Consider the following 25230-nt stretch of genomic DNA (forward strand, 5'->3'; position numbering starts at 1 on the left):
TGTTCACTACAGCATTTTTCACAAAAGCCAAGATGTGGGAACAACCTAAACGTCCACTGGTAGATGGACACAGTGTATACATACAGTGGGACATTATTCATCCTTAAAAAGAGATAATTCTGTCACGTGTTAAAACATGGGTTAACCTTGAGGACATTATGCTAAGTGAAACAAGCTAAACACAAAAGACAAATATGGCATGATTCCACCTACATGAGTTATATGAAGTAACTGAACTCAAACAGAAAACAGAACGGTGGCTGGCAGGAGGTGCAGGGAGAGGGAAACGAGGAGTTTTTAGTCAATGGGTGGGTTTAGCTTCAGTCACGCAAGATGAAAAAGTTCTAGAGATCCAGTGCACAACAGCTAGTAAATAGTTGACAGTACTGTACTATACACTTAAAAACTGTTAAGAAGTAAACGCATGTTATGTATTTTTTATCACAATTTTTAAAAAGTCTTCCCCTTGGTGGGAGAAATGGTCTTAGACACAGAAATAAAATTACTTCCACATTTTGAGGCTATGAATGGTAAGTCTACATTTTTTTAGTAAATAAATGGTTAAATATCATATAATACCAATAATAAAGCTTGAAATATTTTTCCTATATCTTACTGCTTTAAATTGTCAGTTTAATGTTTGACTGTACATGATCGTTAAGTAGCATAAACATAAGCAAACAGTCATTTAAAATTTTATACGGAAGCTGTAAGAATGAAAGTGATTTTTCCTGTTTTCAAAAGTAACCTTGCACACAAATTAAAAAAAAAAGTTTCTTAAGACAGAGGTTTCAGAGTTTCTAACACCTAATTTCTAATAATGCACTATTATAGTACTTAACTGGCTAAATAGTGTCATAAAATCTTTATTATACACCGCTTAGAAAAATCTATTAAATAAAAATAGATGTGCCAAGAACATCCACTATTCAGACCTTTAGAAATCATTTTCAACTGACTGTACCTCAAAACTCAAACTGTACCTAAAATAAGAACTGGATACACAGGAATAACAAGGACTTGCAAATCTGGCAGACACATACTCCCTGGTGTGCTTACTATGTGCCAGATACTGTTCTAAGTAAGTCTTATTATGCATCATCAATCCTAACAAATTTAATCTTATAATAAGTTCTATAGGACTACTACTATTTTTTCTTAAAAAAGAAAAACACGGAAGCACAGAAAAGTAATCTGTACAAAGTTATAATCAGTAGAACCCAGATTCACTGCAATCTTCCTTAACTGCTTCTAATTGTACTTCTTCCCCTGAATCCTTAATATATTTATAAAACGGACTCCACCTTTCCTATAAAATACTGCCCCCCAAACACAGGAAATATCTACAACCAATATAGGAAATTCCAAAATGTTATCTCTATTAACTAGTAATTTATCACCCAAAAAAGCTCTTTTGGATGGGCCAATTCATACTGAATACAAGGAAATATATATTGAAAAAGAAAGGTATCTATGACGGACCTATACATTCATTTGTTTTACATTTACTTCCCAAACTCCAAATAACTGACATTCTCTATTCTTTTGGGTACAATCAACCAAAAAGGCAAAAAACAAGAAAGCTTGTAATTGAAAAAAGAAAAACACTTAATAAACTTAGTACGCAGATTAAGTCATTAGCTCATTGCCATATGAACACCAACCTTGATAATGCCAGTTTTTATAATTTACGTATGTTTTCTAGAAGCGTCCCCAAAGTAATTGTGTATATCTGTCCCAAAGACATAGGACGCATAACCACAAACCCAACATGTGACAAATTTTTATTGAAACAGTACAACGCCACCTCTAGATGACTCCTTTACCAGTTTCCTTTCCTACTGTACTCGCCCTCCCTATGAATTTGCAAAATTCATTACAAAGAATTTGGAAAATTCTTTGTAAAGTAGTATTCTAAAAAGAAAAATCTGAAGTTACTTTTATAATACACAAAGCACATGATTTCCAACTCTATTTTTAGCTCTTCACAAAGAAAAAATAATTGAAAATACTACTAAGTAAAAGCTGCTATTTTAACTTTAATTTTGAAAATGACATCATGAAACACATCCATCAAAAACAAGGAATACAAGAATTTCCACAGTGATTAAGTACACTTTATTCAATTCACAGTCACTCTGTGTTCCTTGAAAGGCTGGCCTGGAACCAACAGGTAAAACACAAGAAGGTCAACACTGAGCATCGTGCCATAAAGGAACTTCCTGCCCTAGCACTAAGCTCCGCCTGGCGGCAGGTATTAACGGGAGGGCTAGAGTACTATTACAGGAAGAAGGTGACTGACACCTAAAGCATCTTCCCACTACATCATCATGACCTTTGGACTTACCTGTGTTTTCGCAGATACGTTTCTAGCGTTTCTAAAAGACAACTAGAGTCAATTAAAACTACTTCATCCCTGCATTCTTGGGACATGAGTTCCCATACGTCCATCCAACAACCTCTGCAGAAAGAAACAAATTTTAGTGAGATGGAGGAATATATAATGGAAAAACATTTTAAAAAGCGGAGTAAAGGAGTGCTTGATTTTACCTGGCTGTTCCCTGGAAAGGTCCATAATGGAAAATGATCCTACACTTGCTGTCCTTCCTGTGGTCTTCACTACTCCTCTTATCTGTACTTAACTTCTCTGAACTGACACTGCTACTGCTCCCTTCACTGTAGTACAGTACAGTACAAAGCTTAGTGACACTGAGATGATCTGAAGGAATAATTTCTATAGTCTAAATTAAGATCATGAACTCTTTAATACATTAAGATATATTAGTAGGGTAAGTTTGCAAATTTGTATATAATTACATATTTACTTTAACCATATTAAATTGTTATTTATACAGGAGCTCATATCTTTACAGAAAAACGTGTGCTCAACTATTACGTTTACTTGATAATAATTTAACATTTACATTTATCAAGATAGTAACTGTTTAATATAGTAAGCATTTTATGAGCATATCTACTTGGAATGTTAAAGTCAAAAGGGCTGAAAAAATTGCAAAATATTTTCACTTCTATGCATGGATCAACTTTCTACAAATTGAAAATGCTAACAAGTGTTGATCTACTTAATGTGATTTTATAGCTAGCCCATGACAACAAAATTCTTATCTACCTTCATATTTACAACTAGCTGGGAAAGTCACAGATTAATCTAATTATAGTAAATAAAATTTTACATTTTTGAAAATAAAGATAGCATACTAAGATGAACACTTAACACAGCCTAAATTAGTAGTACTACACAAATAATTTTTTAAAAACTTACTAAAAACTTCCCAGACTCTCCCTCCCCCACAGGTTTCAATGTGGCGCTGGTCACGCATTTTGCTTTGTTGCAGATGTGCATTCCAAGAGAAATGTGTTTCTATTTTCCATTCAATGATAGTCTTCTTGATTTTTCATGATTCTGAACAACTGGCTCCTGCCTGTTCTTCTGCAGGTCTCACTAGTCCTAGAAATTCATTACCTGGGATGCTTGAGATGGAAACACTTCTGAATCTTTACTTAACCTACTTTCTATAGCTAGGTATTTCTCAACCCCCTGCCCACCATATAAGATCAGACATACAATTCAGCTCCCTAGTCTCATCTCACAAGGGCTCAAGAAAGGGTGAATGGTCCTTGTTTTTGAAGCAAACACCACCTGCTCTGCCTTGCATGTTACATCCTTCTACACTCATCTCCCAAATTTCAAATTTTCTAATTATGCTTCAGTGATCCACATAACTCTCAAATTCTCAGTTTTGATGAAAAGGGCTGGGGAATGACTATTATACCATCAGAATGTGAAAACATTATTCTAAAACGACTTGAAAATTCTATAACTCAAATCAAGATTTTATCCATAATCTCTCCAAACCAAATGTCTTTATACCACTTCTTCCTGTCAAGATCAAGCTTTCTGAAAAAAGGAGTCTTTTCACTTCTTTGTTCTACTTCCATACTTTCCACTGACAGCTTAGTCCATTAAGACCCTGCAATGCATGCATTTTTCTACACATTCTGATCTGGATTCTGATGCATTCAACCACAGATCCGCTCATCAAGATCACCAATTATCTTGGTGTTGCTATATCCAATGGACTCTGAGGTCCTTGATAACTCAGCAACCTTCAACACAGCTGTCCAAGTCCCTGCCCCCCAAAACACTCTTTTCCCGTGGTTTCCTCCTGCCTCTCCAGCCACTCTCTCAAGTTTCTTTAGACTTATTCTTTCTTACCATTAAACTGAAGTCCTCAGCATTCCTTTCTGTTACCCTACTCTTCCTGTAGGTGATCTTATATGGCTGACCACTGAACAACACGAGGCTGACTTGCGCAGGTCAACTTACACGTGGATTTTTTTCAATAGTAAATACCACCGCACTACACAATCTGCAGTTACTGAATATGAAGACATGAAGGAACCATGTATAATATATGAAGTTGCCAACTAGCAGTTACACTCGACTTTTCCACCGTGTGGAGGGTCTGTGCTCCTAACCCCTGTGCTGTTCAAGAGTCAGCGGTACACCACTCATCAGCTACAGGCCTACAACCCGGGCCTAGACCTTTCTTTCAGACCACAAACTTACTCCCAGACAATAACCTGGGTTTGCTTGTATGAATATGAGAATACTCTAAGACTGAACTGAACTGTTACTATTGGTTAGGCTAAAACCTAATTAACTGTATTATACCTTCCCCTGAAGAAAATGAAACGGGGGAACAACAGTGGAAAAATACAAAAAGTCATAGTAGCACAGAATGGTGGTGACCATCCAAAGTGGAGGAGGAGAAGTCTTGGCTAAGCAGACTATTCTCTCTGACCAGCTATCCATGTGGCACAGGGAATAACTGAAACTACCTTAGGAGGTGTTGCTTAAGATCAACTAACTCCACTCACACTGATTGCATAATTCAGCAAACAATCTTCCAAAACATTTGGCTTCCGATGTGGTGGGGCTAGACCTGACATTGGATGTGAAGCCTGTGGAGGTATGTTTTTTATTTCTAAGCTGAAACATAGGCAGACACAGCTATATGTCAATTTAATGAAAGTAATTGATGAAGCAAAGTCAAGAACAAGAGAGCAATGGAATCCAGAGCAAAAGTGGAACGACTGGTCTTTATAGGAAGGTAGCAATGAGCACAGATGTTTACAATGTGGGGTAGCTCTTGCTTTTCAGTTCCTCAGTGACAAACATTCATAATCAAGAAACAGAAGGCAGCCTTTGTATTGTATCAGACTATTCTGTGGTTTTAGTCAACAGGTTATTCAGATAAAGGTTACTGTCCAATGAAAATCAGACTAAATTCTGCACTCAGAGAGTCAGGAATTCTTTAAAGATACTGGTAAATCAGGTATGTGAAATAATTATCCTTAGATAACCATTTGAGGTTGTACAGAGCTTTACTGCATTTAGAGTTCTCACATTTAGAAATCATGTGTGATTCTTATGTAAATCTTGATTCTAACAAATCAACGTAAGAAGACACTTTCAGAGAGAGTCGGTGAAACGTGAATATGAACTGGGTATTACATTATTGTAGTTAAGTTTTTGTTAGGTGTTATAATGGCACTGTCATGAAAGAAAATGTCACTGTATTTAGAGATGAATGTAGTAGTAAAATAACATGATGTCTGGAATTTGCTTTAAAATACTTCAGCAAAGGAAAAGGTGAACAAATGAAATAAATGTGGCAAATCCTGGTAACAACTGAGTCTGGGTAAAGGTATTGGGGGGCAATAGGGTCCTTGTATAGTCTCTCTACTTTTCTATGTGTTTGACAGTCTTCATGATGAAAGTTTAAAAAAATTTTTTTGTTCCTGAGTATGGGGGGGAAAAAGAGATTAACATACCACCACCTGGTCATCCAGATCTTTTTACCAGGGAGGAAAATGTCAACAATACTAACGAGATGTTCAAAAAACTAACTTCTAAAATTAATTCAGGAGCACAGTTTTATATCATCCCATTCTCCCCTAAAGTTACTTCTTAGAAACTCCCTTCAAATTCCATGACTTCTCCTTACCACCCACCCCCAACCCCAAGCAATTGTGAAGGGGAAACTTGACACTGAGCTGGGAGAAGGGGGCAGCCTTGGGCACTGTAGCATCTAACCAAGAAGAAAACTGCAAATTAGTTACATAAATTCACATTCCTTTAACTAACTCAAGGGTTTTTTTGTAAATCCTTGATAAATTATTAGGGAGACCTAAAGACAAGAAAGACAAGAAAAATAATTTATACAACTATTAGGTTAAAAAATGATACCACTACTTTGAAAAAATTAATATTGGCTACATAAATTTACACAAAGATCTCAACCTCCTTTCTCTGAAACACATTTAATACAAGGGAAAAAAATTTTTAGAAGTCAAACTTATACCGAGACCCTATATAGACCCAATGCAAAAAGAACTAGGAGACACATTTATTTTGACCAATTATATGGTGTTCTATTTTACAGTGTAAACAATTAATGAAATAAAACTAGCATTGTTTCTTCTCTTTTTACCAAATAGGATCAACATTTATAATCTTAACACTAACAAAGTATCTTGATAATCAATTTTACTTACCCCAAAGGTTTTGGTTTGTGCGTGTCTAAGGAGTGCAACTGACATCTCTTGTTCTTTTTACTTTTTGGAATAGCATCTATCATGTCATTTAGTTTGGACCTAATAAATAAACAAATAATAAAAAATAAATAAACCATTAGAGGTCTGATTAACATTAATTTTTCTTTAGAATTTTCAAAATCTTTATGCTCTTTAATGAGAAGTATATTTAAAGTATTACAGACATATCACTTTGAAAAATTCTCTTCAAATGAACTCTAACCCAAGAGTCTATACAATTTTATTCCTATTCCATTCCCAGACTATCAGAATGTTGAAGGAGGCCTGCTTTATTCAACATACTCTTCCCCTTAGTCTGCATCCATCTCACTCATCCCTACGTCTGCACTGTATCTAGCAGTGTGCCTGGCACTCCAGTATTTTATGACTTATTGCTACCTGACACTCAGCCATACTCCCTTATCCAAACTTACACTATCCTTGACAATTCCCTGGTGGTCCAGCGGTTAGGACTCTGAGCTCTCACTACCAAAAGCCCAGGTTCAATCCCTGCTCAGGGATCTAAAATCCCACAAGCTGTGTAGTATGGCCAAAAAAAAAAAAGAGGAGGCGGAGGTTAATTAAAAATAAAATAAACAGGGGATTCCCCGGTGGCTCAATGGTAAAGAATCTGAGTGCCAATGCAGGAGACATGGGTTCAATCCCTGTTCTGCCAAGATCCCACATGCCATGGAGCAACTAAGCTCATGAGCCACAACTATTAAGCCTGTGCTCTAGAGCCCGGGAGCAGCAACTATGAAAGCTCACAAGCCCCAGAGCCCGTGCTCCATAAGAGAAACCACTGCAATGGGAAGCCCACACACCACAACTAGAGAATAGCCCCACTCTCTGCAACTAGAGTAAAGCTCGAGTAGTAACGAAGACCCAGCACGGTCAAAATAAAAATAATTGTTAAAGTCCTAGCTCATATAGCTAATAAGTTTTTAAAAAATAAATAAAATAAACATACATTATCCTTGATGAAGAGCCTTCAACAGATATTTTATGCAAATATAGAAATACATAATGCTAAACATCCAAACCCTGAATCCAACCAATAAGCAAAGGTTGTCAACTCTTAAATATATCCAGAATTAGATAATTTCTCATCACCGCCACTGTTATGACCCTTGTCCAACTCGCCTCTCTAGCTTAGTCAATTCCAACAGTTGGCCTCCCAAATGGTCTCCTTGCCGTCTACCCTTTGCCTTTACATTCTACGTTTCACTTAGCAGCTGGAGTCATCTTTCCAAGACAAAAATCATATTGTTCTATCTCTATTTAGAAATCCTTCAAAGCTTCTTTTCTCAGGCAGAATAAAAATCCATAATCTCTACCACCACCATCAGACAGCTTCTCTTATCCTATTCACACCACTTACCCTTTGGTGATTTCACCTTATAGGTGGGTGTGTGGATACGTGTGCGTGTGTGTATGTACATATGTATACATACATATACATGTGTATGTGTGTATATATATATGTGTATATATACATATGCATATGCTGATGGCACAAATTTATATCCCTAGGCCAGAACTCTCTGAACTCTACTTGCACTCCCAATTGCTACCTCAAATTAACATGCCCAAAAGTCAGCTCTGCGAAATTGCTCCTCCTAGGACTTCTAAGGTGGTCTAGTGATTAAGAATCTGCCTTTCAGTGCAGGGGACTCAGGTTCCATCCCTGGTTGGGGAACTAAAATCCCACATGCCTCGGGGCAACTTAGCCCAGGCATTATCTCTGTGGCCACTATACTGGTCACTATTCTTTCTTGCATGGACTATTGAACAGCTTGTTTTTCTGCCTTCCACTTACTCGTAACACAGAGGTAAAAGGAAGCATAACTCCAAGGTAGACCACGTACTCCTCTGCTCAAAACCTTCCCAAATCTTCCCGTCTCAGAGTTAAGATAAAAGACCTCAGCATAGCACCACATAATTAGCCCTCTCGGTGCTCCTCTGACCTCATCTTTTATTACTGTTCCCTTCATTCATCTGCCCCCAGTCACAATGGCTTCCTTGCTATTCTTCAAACACGCCGGGGAAACTCCAATCTCTGAACCTTTACCCTGCTGCCCTTTCTCTGCTTCACCCAAATAACTACATGGCTCACTCCCTCACTCTATTCTAGCCTATATGCAATGTCATTTTATTAGAGAGGCCTTCCCTGACCACTCTCCACGTGAGTTCTACCCACTCATTCTCTATCTCCCTTACTGGTTTGTCTTCGTAACAACATTCTTGACAAAGTATATATTTGTTTACTGCCTGTCTCTCCCTCAAGAAAAGAAACTTTACAGTCACTGGCATACAGAAGTTACTTGTGGTAAATCTGAACTTAAGCTTTGCCCCAATCAAAGTTAGAAAAAAGCTACCCACTGTCACTGAGTTTAAAAACTTAAGCAAACCCATTGTTTCCTAATTGATTATACTCACCCATGTACGTAAAATAATGTATAAAGCTTCTTTGCATCAGTCATGCAGCTTCGAGTTACAGACAGGACTCCCTTGGGCCCCACTGTCAGGGGTTCAAGGGCAGGATTTCCAGACTCCACAAGCTGGGAAAAGAGGCGTTCCACACTGCGACGACAACCCACACACGGCACAAGCTGAGAAAGTGCGCTCAAGACTTCACGTGATGTCACCACCATGGCAATACTTAGATCTTGTTGCTTAAGCATACTATGTCGCTGAGAAAAAAGGGAAAGAAAGATAAAAAAGAGTTCATAAGGTAGACATAAAATGACTTTCACTACCCCTTCTGATTCCTTATCCTTGTGCAGTAAGTACAACCCAGGCAGGGCCTGCCATCTACCTGCAACTGAGTCAGAAAGGCAAGATGGGTCAGCCTTATCCATGCTGCACTGAGTTTATTCCACAACCCTTTCACTGCCCTCCCCCGAGCCCAGTTTTAGAATCTCAAGTATAAAAAACTCTGCTTACGGACTTTCCCCGGTGGTCTAATAGCTAAGACCCTGAGCTCCCAGTGCAGGGGGCACGGGTTCAGTCCTGAGCTGGGGAACTAAGATCCCACATGCTGCACGGCACAGCTAAAATAAACAAACGCTGCTTGGGATGCCAGGGCTGTGCAGTAGGTGACCAGCACAGACAAAAGAAACCCTGCATCTGGAAATCCAGTGCTTGTTCAATGTGAGTATTAAGCGTAGTACTCGCACTTAAAACAAAAAACTTTAAAAGAAAAAGGAATAAAAACAATGTAGCTTTACTATGTCTCCTTTTCAACCTTTAACAACACACTATGTTTAGCTGCATGAGTCAAGTTAGGATGGTGATCATGTAGGGCAGCAATTCTCAACCTGGAGGCGTGAGCAAGTGTGTTACGGATCAGTGGGAGAGAACAAGGCCCATCTCACCTATGGAGGAGCTGCAGTGAGTGAGTCGGAGAAGGCAATGGCACCCCACTCCAGTACTCTTGCCTGGAAAATCCCATGGACAGAGGAGCCTGGTAGGCTGCAGTCCAGGGGGTCGCAAAGAGTGGGACACGACTGAGCGACTTCACTTTCACTTTTCATCTTCATGCATTGGAGGAGGCAATGGCACCCCACTCCAGTGTTCTTGACTGAAAAATCCCATGGACGGCAGAGCCTGGTGGGCTGCCGTCTATGGGGTCGCACAGAGTCGGACACGACTGAAGCAACTTAGCAGCAGCAGCAGCAGTGAGTAAAATGCTGGTGCATATGAATGTAGGGAAATAGACAAAAACTCCAGGAAGTAACTTCTACTTGGCTGGAGCTATAGTTATACTACAAGTAATGTAGTGTGCTGCTGCTAAGTCACCTCAGTCGTGTCCGACTCTGTGTGACCCCATAGACAGCAGCCCACCAGGCTCCCCGGTCCCTGGGATTCTCCCGGCAAGAACACTGGAGTGGGGTGCCATTGCCTTCTCCAATGCATGAAAGTGAAAAGTGAAAGTGAAGTCACTCAGTCGTATCCGACTCTTAGCGACCCCATGGACTGCAGCCTACCAGGCTCCTCCGTCCATGGGATTTTCCAGGCAAGAGTACTGGAGTGGGGTGCCACTGCCTTCTTTGCCAATAATCCAGTTTACCAAAATAAATAAATAAATAAAGGTGAGAAAGGTAACTCCCAAGAAGGATATTATCATATTTACCACTAACCTTTAATTCAGTTTTCTCCAAAAGTTGAAACAATTTTGAAATAAATTAGCCATTTATCTTCCTTTATACTGATCATATATAGTATATTTACAAAGTATCACACTGTTTAAAAATTAAATAGGACTGGGAGTTTGGGATTAGTAGCCACAAACTATTAAACATTTTTTTTTAAGTCTTTATTGCATTTGTTACAATATTGCTTCTATTGTTTATATTCTGGTTTTTTGGCCATGAGGCATGCAGGATCTCAGCTCCTCATCAGAGACAGAACTCACACCACACCCTTTGTATTAGAAAGTAAAGTCTTAACCACTGGACATCCAGGGAAGTCCCGCAAACTATTACATTTAAAATGCATCAACAACAAGGTCCTACTGTACAGCACAGGGAACTATAGCCAATCTTCTGGGATAAACCACAAAGGAAAAGAATGTAAAGAATGCATACATGTGTACAACTAGTCACTCTGCTGTACAGCAAAAATTACCATGACATTGTATATCAACTATACTTCCATAAAAAATAAAATAAAATTTAAAAAAGAATTAAATAAAAATCAGAAAATTCACAATACAAAGTTTTTTTTTTTAAACCAAAGAAAACAATTACAGAAAATAACAAAGTTCTCAAAGAAAAGTTGTCTGTCCTATCTTTTAAAAACAGGGAAATTAAACTAAATTTAAAATTAAACCAGTGAAACTAACGCCTTACGGACATGTAAAATGGTAACACACCAAACACCACCAAATCTTTCGCATCACAGGGATGTAAATGTAACTGGAGCAACAGTGAAAGAAAACAACCTCACTGAACCTTAAGACCTAAAGAGCCCTAGGTAAGATAAAATGACTGCTCACATCTCTGACTCCTTAAAACACACACATACACGCACATGCTCATGCACACACAAGCCATTTACAACATTAATTTTTAAAACTTACCTGAATGAACTGCTTCAGCTGTGCACCATTATTTTGATGCCCATCAAGATTTAACACATTGTCAGGAAATTCCATCACCATCTTAATATATAAAAGAATATAAATCAATTATTTTACCTTCTTTGAAAGCATTGATACAGACTATTTTATAATATCCTAGGACAAAAACAGACTCCCCTAAAGCCAGATTTGCTCCCTCCCACCTCCATCAAAAAGTTAAAAAAAAAAAAAAAAAAAAATCCAAATTACAGTTTCTAAAGCCAGAAATGGTATAGTCATTAGAAGCAAGGGCACTGAAGTCAGGCAGACCTGAATTCAAATGAACTTCTATTATAATTTACAATTTATGTCATAATTCTGGGCAAGTTACTTAACAAGCCTGATTTTCAGCTTCCTTATTTGTAACATGAGATTAAGTAGTAACTTTTAATATCTCTTATAGAATGGGTTGTGATTTGTATTTAAAACTTATATTTAAAAATGTGTGTTGTAGTGGCTAATGAAAGCACTTAGTAAGTGAAATAACCTGATATCTTACATTAAGAATCCTGACATTTTCAGTTAGTCCTCACAGCTCCAAAATACAGTAAATCTTATCACGTAAATAACTATATATACATATAGGACTATATATATATAATGACTTCACTTTACATATACACACACACACACAGATACACACTCAGAATAATACCCAACACATAGCAAATGTTTGCTCTAATCATGAACAGAAAAAAATACACTGAAATATTTATTCAGTTCTCAAAATTCATTGCAGAGGATGAGAGGTATATAAAGCTTAAGGCTGTTTCAGGATGTCAGACAACGGAAATCAGTAATCACCACATTTTACTGATCTGTGACACCACTAATTTTAAGGAGTACCTAATGTACCACTAGGTACCACTAGGTTATGTACCACTAGGAAAGAACCATTGTAACTGGAAGATGTCACCAAATGAAAGAAGTATCCCAATTTTAGAGATGTTGAATATGAAAAAAGTATGCCTTCAAAATAAATAAAGTAACACATTTATATCTTAACTAAAGCATTGTTAAGTGTATCAAACATACTATGCGAGGACAAACTTCTATTTGCAGGTGACAAGGGCCACAAACTCCTACACGCTCAAAGAGTGAAGTCAAGACCAAGACACCATTTGAGGCAAAAACTAAAAAGCTAAAAAACCCACTCAGCTGAACGGGATCTTAAAAAGACTCCTCCCTTCACCAACCAGCATCACAATGACCTGCTTCTTTAACCAAGTGACCACTCTTTCCCCTCCACATCAGAAATGAGAACCTAAACACATGCTTGTTCTAACAGTAAACAGAGGACTAAACAATCAAGGCAAGTATAAACAACAGATATATGACCTTTTCTTGATTTGTGAAGAGGGGACTACTGGATATGTGTGCTAGAAAGGCAAGTAGATACTAAGGATGGATGCAAACACCTATTCAACAATCCAGAGGACTTGCGTTTATTTCACAGAACCAAAAACTGCACGTACAATATGATTCAAATTTTCATGTGTATATTTTCTTACAGAAAAAGAAAATATATATTAGATGTGGCTATCTCTAGGTGAAAAGATAGATGACTTTCCCAAATGTATTGTAACACACATATACCACTTATTACCAGGGAAAGAGCTAGTGTTCCTTGTTTCCAATTCTATATTCATTATATCAAGTTCAGAGATATGCTCATGCTTCCATCTCAATAGCTTTTACTATGTTGGAAGTTTCTTCTTCCATACATATAGACTGCATGTCCATAGCTCACAGTTTTAGGATCAACTACCCAATTTTTAGGCTAACCAACTTGTCACCAGTTTTTGGTGTCTTACCCCAAAGACTGATGGTAATAATAATAAAGACATTTAACGTAGCTTTATGTATACTAGCCATCGTTCTGAGCACTGTCATATATTAACTTTGCCAACAATACAAAATAAAATTGGTTACTAGTCTCAACAATCCTGGTATTAGAAATCCTGGCCCATAAAAACTGAAAAAAGAACAGTACAATTAACTCACACGTTCTCCGGAGTCACCACATGGTTTAAAACACAAATAAATTTAACTCATCAAGTCATAAAAAAAGGTACAAAATAAACCATGCAACTCACTAGAACACTGCAAGTCACTCCAATCTACCATTTAAACAACTAATACTTTGATTTACATTTTCACTTGCTTGATCCATATATACATCATTTCACTACATATTAATTGCCACCATTAAACATAAAACAACTGAGACAATTACCTATACTATTTTAAAATCAAAGTTATTCAATTTACCAAATCAGTGTCTCTCCAGTTCATAGGTGAAATCCTAAATTCTGACTCTGTATAAGTAAATCATTTTTATTCTGATCAGCTATATTTTATTGGTTTAATAATTAAAGCAGAGGACTGAGTGCACACCTGTATCTTAAAATCTACCAGCTGACCTTTAAAATATGTATGTTTATAAAATTTAATAGGGGCTTCCCTGTGATAAAGAATCCGGCGTCCAATGCAGGAGACACGGGTTCAATCCCTGATCCAGGAGGATCAGCCTCGGGGCAACGAAGCCTGTGTGCCACAACTACTGACCCCATGCTCTAGAGCCTGGGAGACGCAACGCTAAGGACCATGCACCCTACGGTGTGTGCTCCGTAAGCAAGAGAAGCACCGCAATAAGAAAGTTGCACACTACAACAAAAAGTAGCCCCAGCTGGCCACAACTAGAGAAAAGCCCATGCAGCAATGAAGACCCAGCATAGCCATAAATAAATAAATAAAATTTAATGAATAATACCTAATTCTCAAATCCTTTTTAAAAAGTCAATAAAGAACAGGGTTAAAATTTTTGAAACAGAACCCTCATTTCCAACCATTTCATTTTTACCTAACTAGTACAGACAAATGTAAAGATCAAGTATATTACTGTGTCTTTCCTGTGTTTCACTGGCTTGAGTACTAAATTTTCTCTTGTACATACACAACTGAGCTCCTGAGCACACATGCACACACTCACACACATATTCAATACCGCCCCAATTAGAAACTCCATGCTCACACTAGATAATTATTGTCCTTGCCTTTCCCTTACAACAATGTCTTTTTACTTTGCTGTTTACTGGCCAATCACTATATGCTCTTCAATAATGACACCAAAATAAAAAGGGAAAAAATAAAAAGAGAAAGATAAGAGGACAGTGGAACTATTTTCCCTCATTCTTTAAAATCACTTCCCTAACTTATTCTTCAGATCCTAGGTTACCCAAAGGAAGACAGTCACGTAAAGTACTTCAGGTGTGGTCTCACAGAGGAATCATTAATGTCTGGCTTCATGATGAGGTTGCCTATCCCTAGGCTTGCCAAAAATAGAACAAGTCATTGTCCTGCAATTACTGCTTTATAAAGTTTATTGAATCCATTACCCACTTTCACTCTTAAGTACCTGTCCTGGTTTCTTCTGACCACAAATAATCTGTTCCTAGCGTATTCTCGCAAGCTCTAATCCAACAATACTGTTTGTATTTATTAAAAATCCCTGTCCCTTTAGTTTTACTTTTTTACTTCTTCATCTTCACAGCCATCTGTAACATCTATCACCTTTGGTAAATTAAAAACTTAATCAAGAATTGAAAACAGGTGAATTTCCCTGGTGGGCTAGTGGTTAAGACTCTGAGCTCCCAATGCAGGGGGCATGGGTTCAATCCCTGGTCAGGGAACTAAGATCCTCCATGCCATGACACACATGGCCTAGCTTAAAATATAAAACAAATAAATAAAGATCTAAGTTTTGGGTTTGTTTTTTTTTTAAGCAAACAATACTAAACTTCTAACTGATATAACTACCTAATCTTCAAAAGGATACACTACATTTTTCATCTTTTTAAAGTCTCAAAAACCCTTATCAGAGCTTCTAGTCCATTTAGATTGGTTTGAATTAGGAGGGTAAACTGTGTTCCACATTGTAGTAACTTGACAGTATGTATCAAGAATTTTATAGAAGATTTTTATCCTTTGATCCAGTAATTTTCCTTTGAAAAGCCAGAAAAAATTGTTAATGCAAACAATGCATTATTTATGCATAATTCATATTAAGAATGTTATTCATAGCAAAAACTAGGACTACCTCTAAGTCCAACAAAGGAGGAATGATTACATCCTGGAATGTCATACAACAAAGTATTGCAAGGCCATTAACACTGCTTAAGAATAACAAAAGAAAATGTTCTTAATATTACATTCAGTGAGAAGCAGCAAGATAGGAAGCGTTACAGAAGATGACATATCCCAACTCTGAATCTATGTTTCTATGATGGGAACTACACGAAATGCTGCTCTAGAATCTCAGCTATCTCTGGGAAGCAGGGTAAAGGATAATTTGTTTTGTTTTGCAACTATTTTTCAAGATTATATTATAAGGAGTATATATTCTGACTATTAATTCCTTCTAAAAATACGTTAAAAACGGTAATTCTTCAAAGAAAGTGTGTTAGCTGCTCAGTCTTGTCCGCAACCCCATAGACTGTAGCCCACCGGGCTCCTCTGTCCATAGAATTATCTAGGCAAGAATACTGGAGTGGGGTGCCATATCCTTCTCCAGGGGATCTTCCCGACCCAGGGATCAAATCTGGGTCTCCTGCATTGCAGGCAGATTCTTTACCATCTAAGCCACTAGGAAAGCCCCAATTCTTCAAAGATGTCTTTAAAATAAAATCTGTATTCTGTCCATCTACTATTCTATAATTCTAGTAACACTGAAAAGCATTTTGGCTACACAGCATACCATTTTCCTACATATTCCACCAGTTTACTTACTTGGGATTTTTCTCAAACACACCTATATGAGCACTGTACTCAAGTACTCAAACCCACTGAACTGCCATGAGTCTTTTAAATGTGGCTACAACATACCACATAAAAGAGGAGGCTACTTCCTCATCTACAAGCTTGTTAATTTCATTTTACAAATCCAACTTAAAATCGCTAGTTTACCTCAGGCTAGAGCTTTTGGCTTCGGCAAGGATAAACATTTGTAACTTGACTGTAAACATTGTAACTAGACTTAACACCTAGAAGTTAACAAGGTTCTAAGACTTGAAATAATCACACAATGTTTCCTCAGAGGATTACCTATGGAGTCTAGGAACAAAGATCAAACCAAAAGTTACCTTCAGGATACAATGTCATCAAACTATCAAGGACCTAGTGCTGAGCATAACCCTCTGTTGCAAGCTTGCTTCCTCCCTCTTCCTCAACAGGTGTTTGCTCTACACTCTTCCTTTAAGTAGTGTCTGGTACAACAGTTCTGAAAGAAACTTGTTTCCCTAAATATGATGGACTCTTGACAAGATATTACACAAACCAGCATTCAGTGACATATGTAAGTTCCATAACAAAGCAATGAAGAGTCCCACTCATTTCCTAGTGATAAAAACCCTTCCAGAGTAAAGATACATAAAAAAATAAGATGCTGCTTAAGATACTTAAATTAAGCAAGCCTAAATTTTATTTGCCTGGGTCACAAGTCCACCATACAATAAAAGCAAAACTCTATTGCCAGGTCAGTCCAATCCCAACTTCCCTAGAGAAGTAATAATAATAAATCACAGTGCAGGTTGCATCTTTTTCTAAGGAAAATTTTGGAAATTCATTCAGAAGAGAGTTTAAGAACACCCCAAAGTTGCCTATTTTAAAAAACTATTTAATGGATATATCAACGCCACGTCCATATTAAAGGTGACTCTGTGAACATAAGGAGAGACTCATAAGTGTCTTAAATTTTTGTAAATACTCAAATCTTAGGTTGATTTCCCATTTTGATAGTATACACTCAATAGTAACCTTACGTCCAAATTTTTTTTTAACTTCAAAGATTATCTAGGACAATAAACACAAAAGGTTGATACCAAACTATATGCTCTAGAAAAGTATCTGTGTTGGAGGGAGAGAGAAGAAAGAAAATTATCAATAAATGAACTCATACTAATTTTCAAATTGAGAAATCCTTCATTTAATTTGATCAGAGTGCTAATTTTTTAAAAAAACACTTTTTAAAATACAAGTCCATTATACTTGTAATGCAAAAGGTGCAGTAATCATGACCAAAGCATACAAGTACACTTTCTAATGAAACACAAAGTCTATGTACCTTATGTGAGCCCAATGATTCTTTTTCCATGAAAAAAGAAAAATGCACTTAGGTAATTATAGATGCTTTCACTTAAAAAGTTCTAACAAATTAAGTCATTCAATAGCTCTTCTAATGCTTTTTAAAGGTACTGCAGCTCAATCAAGTCTTAATTGAGACTGGCAAACAGAAAGGCATAGAGTGACATCTCTACAATGACTTGCATTTTACACAAAATTTGAAAAAAGTTCAGTAGGTATTTGCAAAAAAGAAATTCAGGAACAAAACACACCAACCACCTTTGAAAAGGAAAAAAGGCAAAGGCGGTATGATGAAGACACTTAGTTAACACCTTATCAAAACGCAAATGTATAATCCAAAGCTTCAGCATCATCAAAATGCACATTTCAAGATTCTCAGAAAAGGTCCATTTCATTTCTTAAGAAATTGTGACAAGCGACTGCACTCATTTCCTGTTCAGATTCAAATTTCTGCCATTTCCTTCTAAAGGAAACACTACAGCAACCCAGGGCAGAGGGTCTGTAATGCTGTACCACCATCAACTCTAAAAAAGGAAAACTACTCAGAACTGGGTTTTGACATTCAAGATGAGCCATCAGCCTTTTATAACGCCCTTACACATTCAATATTGTGGCTTCCTTAGGAAAAGCTACCTGTAAATTCAATAATCATTAATGCCAAGAAAGCCCGTTTTGAAGAGTCATGGCCTCGCAATGCAATCATTTCCAACAGTTTTAATGGACTAGGCATATTGAGACTCGAGCGAAATCAGATCCTTTTAGTGGGATCTTTCCTGTACAAGAGCATGTCACCCTGCCCTCCGTAATTATGCTTTATGGAGTGAGAGCTGTAGTATTAAGCTAGAAAATAGACAGGTAGCAGTGCAGCTGCGACATTTCCAGATAATTAAGCCTCCCCGAGGGTAGATGGTTTCTGTAAGGAACAGGCCCTGGACGCCCAAGATCCTTCAGCCCCTCTCCGAGGAGCGTGCTTTGGGTAAAAGCACCATCTCCCAAAGGGAAAGGGTGAAGGAAGAGAGCGGCAAAGGAGGAGTAAAAGCCGGGGAGAGGGGCTCTCAGTGCGGGTGGAGCGCCAACCTAGGGGCCCGCGGACGTTACCAAACGACCCACTGCACAGGCGAGTTTGTGGGGCCTGCCGGAGAGAAGGCCTCGCCTAGGAGTTGCAACACACTCTTTTCTCCAGTGCGCAGCGCTCGGCCTGGGGGAGGGGGAGGAGGGGAAACAGCTGCCAGGGGAGCGGCGAGCCCGGCCCGGCCCGGCCCGCTCACCGTGAGGGTGTCGTCTATGTAGAGGGGAATCTGCCTCCTCTCGAAGGGGAATTCCTCCTCCCCGTCCCTGCACACTGCCACCAGTCGCGCCATCGTCCCTGACGCTGCCGTTGCCACCGTCACCACCTCCTCCCAGCTGCTGCTGCTGCTGCTACTGCCGCCGCCGCTCCTGCCGCTGCCGCTGCCGCCTCCTCCCAGCTCCTGCCTGCAACAGCCAAACCCCGCGAGCGTAAGCACCCACCGCCGCGCAGCACATTCGCCACGGGGAGGAGGCGGGGGGAGAGGGAGAGCAGCAGGAGGGGACGGGAGAGCTGGGCTGCGTTTCCCATCACCCGATTCCACACGCGCTCAGCCAATCAGCGGCGAGCAGCGCGGGGACCCGCCCCCTCGCGCCGTTCTCCCTACCCACCCCCCACCCAGCCCGCCGGCCTCCAGTCAGGGTCCAAAGGAGAGGCGGAAGGGACCTGGCGGCCCCGGGGCTTCCCCCAGCCGGTCAGCGGAGTCCCGGCTCTAGGACGCCACCCCCAGCTTCCGCTCCTCAGCCCACGGCCCGCCGCCCAGGAGCCCTCAGCCCACCCCCCCAACACAGCTGACCCCTTTTCCCCCTTTAAGGGCGGGCCCCGCCCCATCAGTCCCCTGGGCTGCAGTTGCCCAGCGCGACCCCGCCCCTGGGAGGGGTCGACCCCGCCTCAGCTCTGCGGAGTCCGCGGGGGAGGCACAGACCCTCCCCTCCTCACCCTTCGCGGAGGAGGCCTCCCGCTTCTGACCTTCACCGCTTGCGTGGTCGCCTCCCTGACCCCCCAGCTCGGCTCCCCGTTACCGGCTGACGAGGCCCGCGTCGGGGCCGGCCTGGGCGGGAGCGCGGCTCAGAATGCCGTTTCCTCTCCAGGCTCAGTCAGCCGCTCGCGCCACGGGGGAGTGGGGGAGGGAAGGTGGGGGGGGGGGGGACGTGGGGAGGGTGGGGCGGGGCGGGGGCCGAGCGAGTCGGGCGGGGCCCCGCCTCCTCTCGCGAGACTCCAGGCGCGCTCCAGGATCGCCCCTTTCGAAACCCTGGCGGAGGGGGTGGGGTGCTCCCCGGCGGTCTCCTGACGCGTGACCTGCGCCCTCCCGGGAGTCTAGCTACTCAAATAAACCCGAAATAGGGCTGTTAGGAGGGGTGAGTAGGCCTCCCCTCAGTCCTCCGCTGTGTGGGGCCCGGGAACCGCCCTCCCGAGGGCGGAGGGGAGAAGGGAGCGGAGCCGAGGGGACTCCGCCGAGGGTCGGGGCCCAGTGAGGACTTGGGTAAGTGAAGTGAGGGGGGAGCCGAGACTTTTCAAAACCAGTGAGAGCAAAAGGTGGGAGTCGGCGGAGGGGAGACGTGCATCTGGGGGCTGAGCGACAGACTAGGCTGGGTTTCCAGGCCCTTGACGCCGCTTTCCCTGACGCCCTGGTTCTTCAGAAGCTCGCCGCTTCCCAGACTCAGGTTGAGATCCCTCCGACAGGGGCAGAAAATACATTAAGTGCTGACAGTTTTTTGTTGTTGTTACACTGTGCAGGTAGTGGCTTGTGTACGCGTCCTGGGAGAGAAACTTCTTGGGTCCGGTTAATATTAACCTAGAGACTCAGAAAGGACAACAGGTCCCTTGGGCAAAGTGCTGGTGCTGGCCAAAGGCCCTTCCCTCTGACCCTCTTCCGAGAATCAGAGCTACCGTCAAGACAAATTCATGCACACACTGCGTGCCATCGTATACTCGGTTCTTACCTTGGAGGCATTCGAGTCCTGTTTGTAAAGCCAATATAGTTGTCGGAAGATTTTTTTGCCTGTGAAAAGTCTTCACGATTTTAAGACTCAATCCATCGGATGCTCTTACAACTAACTAATCCTGGTGATCTGTATTTCCTGGTAGAATAGGCTAGAGCTGTGATACTGACTTTAAAAAGTATTTTGGTCATCACATGAAGTCTTAGAGATTCGCAACAAAAAAACCCATAGTGCATGCAACCCCTTAGCCATGTTGACTTATGACATTGTGTGGTCACTGTTAGGGTAGGTGACATAATAAACTGGAAGAACCATTGTTCAGTCCCAAAGGTGTGATTATCCAGTAAGTATTTATGTCCTTAGCCATGTTAGGAGAGCAGAAGAGTGTGTGGTCTTTAGCTTAAATTCAGTAGGCATATAGGATTGCATTAAGTTCTGACAAATTAGACTACATAGCCAAAATATGGACAGTTTTAGAGAATCTTGTGTTTTATGTAAAACACCCCTAAGGAAAAAGAATAAGGTGGCTTCTAAAATCTGAAAGTGCTCCTATAACGACTGTCAATTAATGTACCTATGTTATACCTTTCAAACTTTCTTTGGATGATGGTTGGTAAAGGACATTGAAAATATAAGTTCAATGTATAGGTGCTAATTTTAATAACTTTCATGACTGAGTACACACTGGGTACTGGCAAAGAGTATTCATTCACCTTGGGGGTTTATAAGTTTAAAAAAAGGCATTAAAACCCAGATATGAAACTTAAAATGAGGAGACTACAGCAGTGTCTTTCCATCTGAGATTACTTCCCATGATTTGGATTTGTCTTCTAGATCCACTGAGCACACCCTGTAGTATCTTTGGACAGTGTTTCACATACTATTTAATAATGGACTTCTTATAAGGCTAAAGAGTTAATTTACTTGATAAATTGCTCTTTCTCAGGGAGGTCCCTGGGTGCTACAAATAAGACAAAATCAACATTTGAGGGGAAAATGCTTAGCAAATTACTTGACTGCAAAACAACTTTTTAGAATTTTTAACCTTGTATCTTCTTCAGTTTAGAGCAGGCATTCATTTTTTTCACTATTGGTCTGCAGCTATATTTAGCTGAAGCAAATATATTTAGTGCTACAGCAAATGTTTCATGACTAAGGATCTGCCTTCAGAGAGCTTATCTTTGATAAAACGATGGCATTTTTAAAAGTGCCAGTTGTTGCCTTTTTAAATTTCAATACTGGCATTGTGAAGGGCAAAGCTGAAAATTTTTAAAGGCTAAGAGAAAGCAGGCAGTTAACAACAGAAGACCTTTTGCTGGTACCTCATAAGGAACAGTTGGTGCGATGGAGATGCGATATCATATCACATTCTCCATAAAAATACCATTCTTTTTCTTCTTTGGCAGGTCCACGATGTGTGAGAAGCCAAGGGCAAAACTCAGACATGATGAGATATGACTAGTCTCCAAGCTACCTGGGTTTAAAAGCAATAAAGGATACTGATTTGTTCCTTATATTCCTGTGTTCATAGAAGAATTCCTAGGGAGCAAAGTATGTTCTTATATAATTTACACAACATATTGGACAAGGTGCTCAATAAAAATAAAACATTATCATCTACTGAACACAAAACTATTAATACATATGTAGTAGAAATCCCCAGTTTATAATAGTGTAAAATTAAAGTCATGGGAATGAGTCACTTTCTGAAGGTCCCAGATAAGTCCTAAACTAGATTATATTCTCTTCTTTGTCCCTCCCTTCTCTCCTCAAAAATTGATAGTTGAAGATTAAAATACCTATTGTTGTTTTCACTATAATAACCTCATTGTTTTATGTGGTAGTAAAATCAACAGCAAAATCTTATTACTTAATTTACCACAGTTGTCCAGATCTGAGTATCTGTGAATTGGGTTTTCTTTTTCGTGACCTGACAGTGGGAAGTTCTATTGTATCTGTCAAAAATAGGGACAGATTTTCCCCACTAAAAGAAATTTTTAAAGGAAAAATAATGTCCACAAGTTAAAATAGAAGCCCCTTGAGGGCAGGGTGTTATTTTCTGTTGTTTCCCCAGCACCTGTATCTAGCACATTGGAACTCAGTAAATATTTATTTAATGATCTCTTTCTCAAATCAGATTGGTTTATTTTCTTATTTTTTATGAATGTAATTTCATTAACTTTCTCTTCCATGACTTTCCTAATTGGAGGTGGAAAAAACATAGTACATTTTGTTCTTAGTTATGATTCAGTATCTATAATTGGGAGACAGACCTACTGAAAGATATTTAAGACCTGGGACAAGAAGCAGCAGACCAATTAGACACATGGTCATTAAGTCACCAAATACTTTTAAAATTACTCTTTTAGTGAAAACAATATGGTTAGAGCCTCTCAGCCCTCCTAAAATGCTTTGAACAGGTCAATTGTAGGATATTAGTACTGTGACACAGAAGGAAAACCAGTCACCATTGCTGCTGCTGCTAAGTCGCTTCAGTCGTGTCCGACTCTGTGCGACCCCATAGACGGCAGCCCACCAGGCTCCCTGGGATTCTCCAGGCAAGAACACTGGAGTGGGTTGCCATTTCCTTCTCCAATGCATGGAAGTGAAAAGTGAAAGTGAAGTCGCTCAGTGTCTCGGACTTTTAGCGACCCCATAGACTACAGCCTACCAGGCTCCTCCATCCATGGGATTTTCCAGGCAAGAGTACTGGAGTGGGGTGCCTTCGCCTTCTCTGCTTAATTTACATACTATAATCTTGGTTAAATTTCAAGTCTTCCTTATTAATCAGAAATAAAATCTAATCTTTTGTTTTTATAGCAACATAACTATTCAATATGTTGACTTTTTTGAGGGGGAAATTTCTTTCAATAGATTACCTCCAAATATAACTGTAGTTAGCAAGGATAAAATGCTACCTAAGCACTGAGCGACTGATCTGATCTGATCTGAAGCACTAAATTCAGTTTAGTTCAGTTTAGTAGCTCAGTCGTGTCCAACTCTTCGCGACCCCATGAATCGCAGCATGCCAGGACTCCCTGTCCATCACCAACTCCCAGAGTTCACTCAGACTCATGTCCATTGAGTCAGTGATGCCATCCAGCCATCTCATCCTCTGTCGTCCACTTCTCCTCCTGCCCCCAATCCCTCCCAGCAACAGAGTCCTTTCCAATGAGTCAACTCTTCCAATGAGGTGGCCGAAGTAGTGGAGTTTCAGCTTTAGCATCATTCCTTCCAAAGAAATCCCAGGGCTGATCTCCTTCAGAATGGACTGGTTGGATCTCCTTGCAGTCCAAGGGACTCTCAAGAGTCTTCTCCAACACCACAGTTCAAAAAGCATCAATTTTTCAGAGCTCAGCTTTCTTCACAGTCCAACTCTCACATCCATACATGGCCACTGGAAAAACCATAGCCTTGACTAGACGGACCTTTGTTGGCAAAGAAATGTCTCTGCTTTTGAATACGCTATCTAGGTTGGTCATAACTATTCTTCCAAGGAGTAAGTGTCTTTTAATTTCATGGCTGCAGTCACCATCTGCAGTGATTTTGGAGCCCAAAAAAATAAAGTCTGACACTGTTTCCACTGTTTCCCCATCTATTTCCCATGAAGTGATGGGACCAGATGTCATGATCTTTGTTTTCTGGATGTTGAGTTTTAAGCCAACTTTTTCACTCTCCTCTTTCACCTTCATCAAGAGGCTTTTTAGTTCCTCTTCACTTTCTGCCATAAGGGTGGTGTCATCCGCATATCTGAGGTTATTGATATTTGTCCCGGCAATCTTGATTCCAGCTTGTGCTTCTTCCAGCCCAGTGTTTCTCGTGACGTACTCTGCATATAAGTTAAATAAGCAGGGTGATAATATACAGCCTTGACGTACTCCTTTTCCTATTTGGAACCAGTCTGTTGTTCCATGTCCAGTTCTAAGTGTTGCTTCCTGACCTGCATACAAATTTCTCAAGAGGCAGATCAGGTGGTCTGGTATTCCCATCTCTTTCAGAATTTTCCACAGTTTATTGTGATCCACACAGTCAAAGGCTTTGGCATAGTCAATAAAGCAGAAATAGATGCTTTTCTGGAACTCTCTTGCTTTTTCCATGATCCAGCGGATGTTGGCAATTTGGTCTCTAATCCTCTGCCTTTTCTAAAACCAGCTTGAACATCAGGAAGTTCACAGTTCACGTATTGCTGAAGCCTGGCTTGGAGAATTTTGAGCATTACTTTACTAGCATGTGAGATGAGTGCAATTGTGCGGTAGTTTGAGCATTCTTTGGCATTGCCTTACTTTGGGATTGGAATGAAAACTGACCTTTTCCAGTCCCGTGGGCACTGCTGAGTT

At 40.1% G+C, this 25230-nt stretch overlaps 2 protein-coding genes across 10 annotated transcripts in view; one reads left to right on the forward strand and one right to left on the reverse strand.

Annotated features, from left to right (window-relative positions):
• The window catches only part of GGNBP2 (gametogenetin binding protein 2), a 32932-nt gene extending 12858 nt beyond the window's left edge, over positions 1-20074 (reverse strand). For 3 of the 8 annotated variants that reach the window (XM_025281146.3, XM_025281148.3, XM_025281147.3), the window contains exons 1-6: positions 19153-19357; positions 11705-11785; positions 9061-9314; positions 6583-6681; positions 2551-2676; positions 2348-2461 (exon numbers count right to left, since the gene is read on the reverse strand). In XM_025281146.3, coding sequence (XP_025136931.1) covers positions 2348-2461; positions 2551-2676; positions 6583-6681; positions 9061-9314; positions 11705-11785; positions 19153-19245 — 767 coding nt within the window. In that variant the 5' untranslated portion in view covers positions 19246-19357. Of the gene's footprint in view, positions 1-2347; positions 2462-2550; positions 2677-6582; positions 6682-9060; positions 9315-11704; positions 11786-19152; positions 19517-19889 lie in introns of those variants that run through there. The other 5 variants (XM_006065477.4, XM_044939580.2, XM_025281143.3 and 2 more) reach the window with 4 other exon arrangements.
• A 101-nt stretch (positions 20075-20175) lies between these two features.
• Positions 20176-25230, forward strand: part of MYO19 (myosin XIX) — a 44467-nt gene continuing 39412 nt past the window's right edge. The window contains exon 1 of one of the 2 annotated variants that reach the window (XM_025281135.3): positions 20176-20433. The gene's annotated coding sequence lies outside the window, so the exon portion shown is untranslated. The remainder of the gene's footprint in view (positions 20434-25230) is intronic. The other variant, XM_025281136.3, reaches the window with a different exon arrangement.

This window comes from Bubalus bubalis, chromosome 3 (assembly GCF_019923935.1).
Source record: "Bubalus bubalis isolate 160015118507 breed Murrah chromosome 3, NDDB_SH_1, whole genome shotgun sequence".
Taxonomy (NCBI): domain Eukaryota; kingdom Metazoa; phylum Chordata; class Mammalia; order Artiodactyla; family Bovidae; genus Bubalus; species Bubalus bubalis.